The following is a 5,522-nucleotide window of genomic DNA, read 5'->3' as shown; positions in this document are numbered from 1 at the left end:
ACAACAAACGATGAAGTATTAATTCATAAACTTCATTGAAGAGATATCTCTGTGGCAGTTATGTAATCTCCAAAATCTTAGAGATTATTTAATTCTGACCGTAAATCGGATGAGTGAACGGAGATGGTAGAGTAGAAACTTTGATCGAAAATGGTGTACGATTTACAAGCTAGAATTGTTTTACCAACAGCATCAACAGGACCGTAGCATCATTAACACAGTCAGTGCCATCAGTATCGTCAGAATCAACAGCACCTGTAACATCACAAACTCTGTCAGTTCAAGAATCATTGTGGACATCATTACGAATCAACAACAAATATATTGTATCAACGAGTTATGAAGTATTAACTCATTTCCAATCGAAAGATTTATATGTATAAATTTTTAAACCATAATAAATCTTCCTGTACTAAGCTAATATGTGTGAATCTTAACTACTCAGTTAATTCATATTACAAATATGCAATGATGTACGTCCTTCGTCCGCAACTTAACCATCGTTAATTACAATCTCTGTCTCAATTCAATAAAAATCCAATTCATAATAAATCAAGTGTATTATTCGAATATATGTTTGATTTTACACTTTCATCATCGATGTACTCGAAACTTTTCAAATAACATCATTCGTACCTTGCGAAGTTCACAAGAATTTCACGAAAACCAACAAATAACAAAGTAATGATTCATAATTTCAATATTGACAAAATTTCATTCCTCGTCCCTGAACTTAACATCGACTTTGACTCCCGGTCCTTTTTCTTTTTTTTGTGCAATCCGAGTCCCCAAACTATGAAAAGGGTACAGCCCTCGTCCCCCCATCTACTTTCTGTCAAAACCTACCGTTACCCCTTATCACGTGCATGTCATGTGAGGGCATTTTTGTCATTGTTTTTTCTTCTTCTATCATAAAAACCCCCAAAACTTCACCTCACTCTTTATTCCTCGTCCCCAAATTAGGGTTCCATCTTTCCAAAAAGCTACCTGTTCATCTTTCTAAAAAGCGAGCACGCAGGTCGTCAACAAACACCTCAAATAACGATGGTTTATTGTAATTGTGGTATACTTGCAGCTCAACGAACGTCAACAACACGAAAGAATCCAGATAGGCGTTTCTTCAGATGTCGAAATCAGGTTCTTCTTTTTGACTAATTTTATTTTAATTTTAGTTCTGATTTTGATGTCGAATCCAGAAATGAGGTTTGATTAAATGCTTTGTAATCTGTTATATTTGCAGTTTTCAGATTGTGGTTTCTTTTGTTGGATTGATCCACCTACTAGGGCTGACGCTATCGGGGATGAGCCACAACAAGATTTGCTTCAATTGGAAAAGCAAAAAACAAGAAGACTAAAGTGGATTATTTTTCTTCATTGGGTTGGAATTATATTGTACTTTATTGTATTTTAAGTTGTCAATGGTGTTGTTTGGGATTGTAAAATGTTGGTAATGTATGCTGAAGTACTGTATGTGCCAATGTTGTGTTTTAACATCAATAAAAATCAATGTTTTGATTCTTTCTCATTGTGTTTGCAAAATAACATCAATTAGCAAGAGAAATAACATCTAATTTAGCTAATGACAAGTACCACATAACAAGTACCAATTTACCAAAAGACAAGTACTAATTAAAGCAATTCATTGTTCATTACAAAAGTACCAAATTACCAAAAGACAATACACTAGATTGTTCATTACACTAACACCAAATACCAAATAACATTGTTCTAAAGACAAGTAACACAAACCAAAAGACAATAAACAGAATCACATTCAAGGACCACCATTTCCAGTTTTTTCTTTCTTCTTGCTACCTTTACCACTTGATTGCTTGTTGGCACCTTTACCACTTGCTTGCTTTCTTTTCAACCCTTCACCTCCAGTTGGGCAACCCCTTACATTATGACCATATATTCCAAACCTTGAACATTTAATACTTGTACCCTTCTTTGACAGCTTTCCTTTATTAACCATGTCATCTTTTTCTTCAAGTGATTTCCTCCTGTTCTTCTTAGGACGACCTGCAGTTGGAATTTTTTTTGGACATACCAAAGTTGTTGGTACTGGAGACTTGACCCACTCAGATTTTCCTTTCACAGGGTTAATGGTATGTGAATAAGTTTGTTCCCAAGTAGATAACCAATAAACAGGATGAACATTTGACTCTAAAACAACATCTTGACTATAAACAGACATGTTCAACATTGCAGCTACTGCATGCTTACAAGGCATGCCTGTAAGCTCCCATTTTCTACAGCTGCAAGTTCTCAAAGTCATGTCAACCACACATTGGTCATGATGATGACCATTCACCTGATACTTATCATCCCCATTCCAAATAACATCACATTTCATTGCTTCTTTCTTTATGTTGTTAAACATCTTAGTGGCAGCTGGTGTAAGTGGCCCTTTAGACTTTGAGATTGTTGTTCTAACATTAGCAATTCTTTTCATCAAATATGTTCTGATATACTCCAAAGCAGTAATGATTGGCTTGTCTCTAGCCTCACATAGCCATCTATTTAGCACTTCACAATGATTGTTTAACAATATGTCTGAATGTGCACGCCCTATGGGACAGTATATTTAAAACTTTAATAAAATGCAACTGTAAATGGTATCAAACTATGAATTTAAAGGAAGTAAAGACCAATTTTACCTGTAAAATGACTTCTTGCCCATTGTGCAGGTTGTATTTTAGAAAGATACAGATGTGCAGGTTCACTAAAATCTTTAAACTCAGCCATTCTCCTTTCAAACTGAGGTACAGTGGTGGCACTTGCACAAGCCCACAAATGATTCTTATATGCAACCCCACTCCAATACTTCTTCATATTCTGTTGAATGTGCCTCAAACAGAATCTATGTTCAGCCACAGGAAAAACTTTACCAACAGCAGCTATTAGTCCCTGTAACCACAGTATAACCATAGTATATAAATTAGACATTAAAAACTAAGTAATATATGACATAAATTAGACATGGTATTAATGGTACCTTCTGCCTATCACTTATGAAAGTGAAATTGGACATCTCAGTCAAATCCAAGTCTCTAGCCAATAATTCAAGAAACCACAACCATGAACTGTAGCATTCTGATTCCACAATTGCATAAGCAAGAGGGTATATTCCATTATTGGAGTCAAGACCAACAGCTGTTAACATAAAACCACTAGCTGGTTCTTTCATAAAAGCTCCATCCAAACCAAGAAGATCTCTTCCAATAGCATTAAAACCTCTTTTCAATGGACCCAAACATATGTAAATCCTTTTGAACACTCTTGTCATTGATGATGGTGTATCACAATCTTCTACCTCAAGCTTAACAGTGCTACCAGGGTTAGACCTTCTCAGTTCAAGTATATAATCTCTTAGTTCTCCATATTGATCCATGTAGCTTCCCTTTATCAATTGTCTGGCTTTTTAAAGTGCCCTAAAAGCTTTATGTGGATGTATTTTGACCTCCAAATCTTTCTCTAATTGGGCTTTCAATGCTTTCACTGGGATTTCTGGGTTTGTTTGTAAATGATCAACCAACTGTTTAGAAAGTAATTTTGATGTACATTGCCTAATTATTCTTGATTCAAAACAATCATGCCGATCTCTGTATGTTTTAACCACCCATGTATCTGCATTAGGTTCCTTGGACACATGTAAAACCCAGTCACATTCAATGTGCTTTGCCCTATGATGTGATTTTTTATTATTATCTTTATTGGGTGTAGTGGGTGTATTTGTCTTTTTCCCTTTATTTCCCACCTTTAATTTGGTACCACTAGTCTCACCTACCTTCATATCTTTTGAAGTTTGACCAGACTCTTTCCAAACAACACCCTCACACCTTGCCCTCACTCTAATCTTGTCATTTTTCACTATTACCAGATTCCTTCTACTCTCAACTGCATGCAAATTTATTGCTTCTGTAACCTCTGCCTTAGTTCCAAACTCTTGACCATGAATGAACCTAATAGTACCTACTCCAATTGGTCTTTCCTGCTCTTGTGCCTTCAATTGTTTAATTTTTTTTTTCCTCATAAAACCAGGGTCATCCTCATCACCAATATCACTATCAAATTGATCAATACCAAAAACTTCATTATCAACATAGTCATCCTTTTGTGCTTCAGTAGGTTGTTTGGTTGAATTTCCCATGTATTCAACATCAATATCAATATTGTTTACAAATTCTCTCATGTCAACAAACTCATCAAATATATCATTCTCTTCATCTACAATAAACTCAGCATCATCTTCATCATCATCATTATCACTTTCAATTAATGCCTCAGGCTGATCATCTTCAACACCTTCTTCACTAACTACTGGAGCTTCACTAGAAAGGACCACTGGTTCATCATCTTCAACATTATTAGCTTCATCCCTAATTACTGAAACTTCACATGCAGGGACCAATGGAACTTCACTAACTACTGGAACTTCACTAGATAGCACCAATGGTTCATCATCTTCAACATTATTAGCTTCATCCATTACTACTGGAACTTCACATGCAGGGACCAATGGAACTTCACTAACTGTTACTTCAGCTCCTTCTACAACTAGTTTCTTAGCAACTTTGCTTTTTTTACCTTTTGGTTTTTTCTTAACTGTTATTTCCTCTTCCTCAACTATCTCCTTTAGCACAAATTTACTTCTACCAGCTGGACTAACAAACTCAGGCACAATCACCTTTGGGTTGAGTTCATGTTCTGTGTAAACAGACATTTCCACAATCCTATTCTTCTTCCTACTTTCTTTGACATATTTAAGCATATTTCTAACATCATCATCTGAACCTAATGGTTCTAAACCAAAATCAAGGTCACTACCAGGCCTAAGAAAGTGATATACTATCACCTTGAAACCATCATATCCCAAGTCCTGAATGAGATGGTCAAGCTCATGTATTGAAAACATATCCATGTCAATAAAATCAATGTAACTTACTTTCCCATTCACATATTCCCTTCCTGGAGCATCAGTAAACTCTCCACCATGATGAATCTTTAGTGTAAACAGTAAATCATCACACCCTGTTACGAATAAAACACAAAATAAAATGTAAAAAATTAGGGTTTAAAATGATATCGAGTGTGAAATTACAGAACAAAAAATGCAATTAAGATACACAGACACTCACCGTAAATAAATCCAAGATCGTAATCAGGATCTATAGGTCGAATTGTGTAATCCATCGAATACGAGCCTCAGGATCGTTAAAGAAGAACTTGACCTAATTTGGGGACGAGGAATAAAGAGTGAGGTGAAGTTTTGGGGGTTTTTATGATAGAAGAAGAAAAAACAATGACAAAAATGCCCTCACATGACATGCACGTGATAAGGGGTAACGGTAGGTTTTGACAGAAAGTAGACGGGGGGACGAGGGCTGTACCCTTTTCATAGTTTGGGGACTCAGATTGCACAAAAAAAAGAAAAAGGACCGGGAGTCAAAGTCGATGTTAAGTTCAGGGACGAGGAATGAAATTTTGTCTTTCAATATTATTGAAGAAATACTTATGCA

The 5,522-nt window shown here is 35.7% G+C and overlaps 1 protein-coding gene across 1 annotated transcript; it reads right to left on the bottom strand.

The window, feature by feature from the left end:
• Positions 1-1,774: 1,774 nt before the first annotated feature.
• Positions 1,775-3,404, bottom strand: LOC139851872 (uncharacterized). Its single transcript, XM_071841091.1, has 3 exons — positions 2,999-3,404; positions 2,661-2,910; positions 1,775-2,571 (listed from the first exon to the last, which is right to left on the bottom strand). The coding sequence occupies exons 1-3, from the start codon at positions 3,392-3,394 to the stop codon at positions 1,775-1,777; spliced, it is 1,443 nt and encodes a 480-aa protein (XP_071697192.1). The 5' UTR covers positions 3,395-3,404.
• Between the last annotated feature and the right edge of the window lie 2,118 nt (positions 3,405-5,522).

This window comes from Rutidosis leptorrhynchoides, chromosome 1 (genome assembly GCF_046630445.1).
Source record: "Rutidosis leptorrhynchoides isolate AG116_Rl617_1_P2 chromosome 1, CSIRO_AGI_Rlap_v1, whole genome shotgun sequence".
NCBI classification, from domain to species: Eukaryota; Viridiplantae; Streptophyta; class Magnoliopsida; order Asterales; family Asteraceae; genus Rutidosis; species Rutidosis leptorrhynchoides.
Note: the sequence above shows the minus strand (reverse complement) of the source record. Positions and strands in the feature narration are given on the sequence as shown.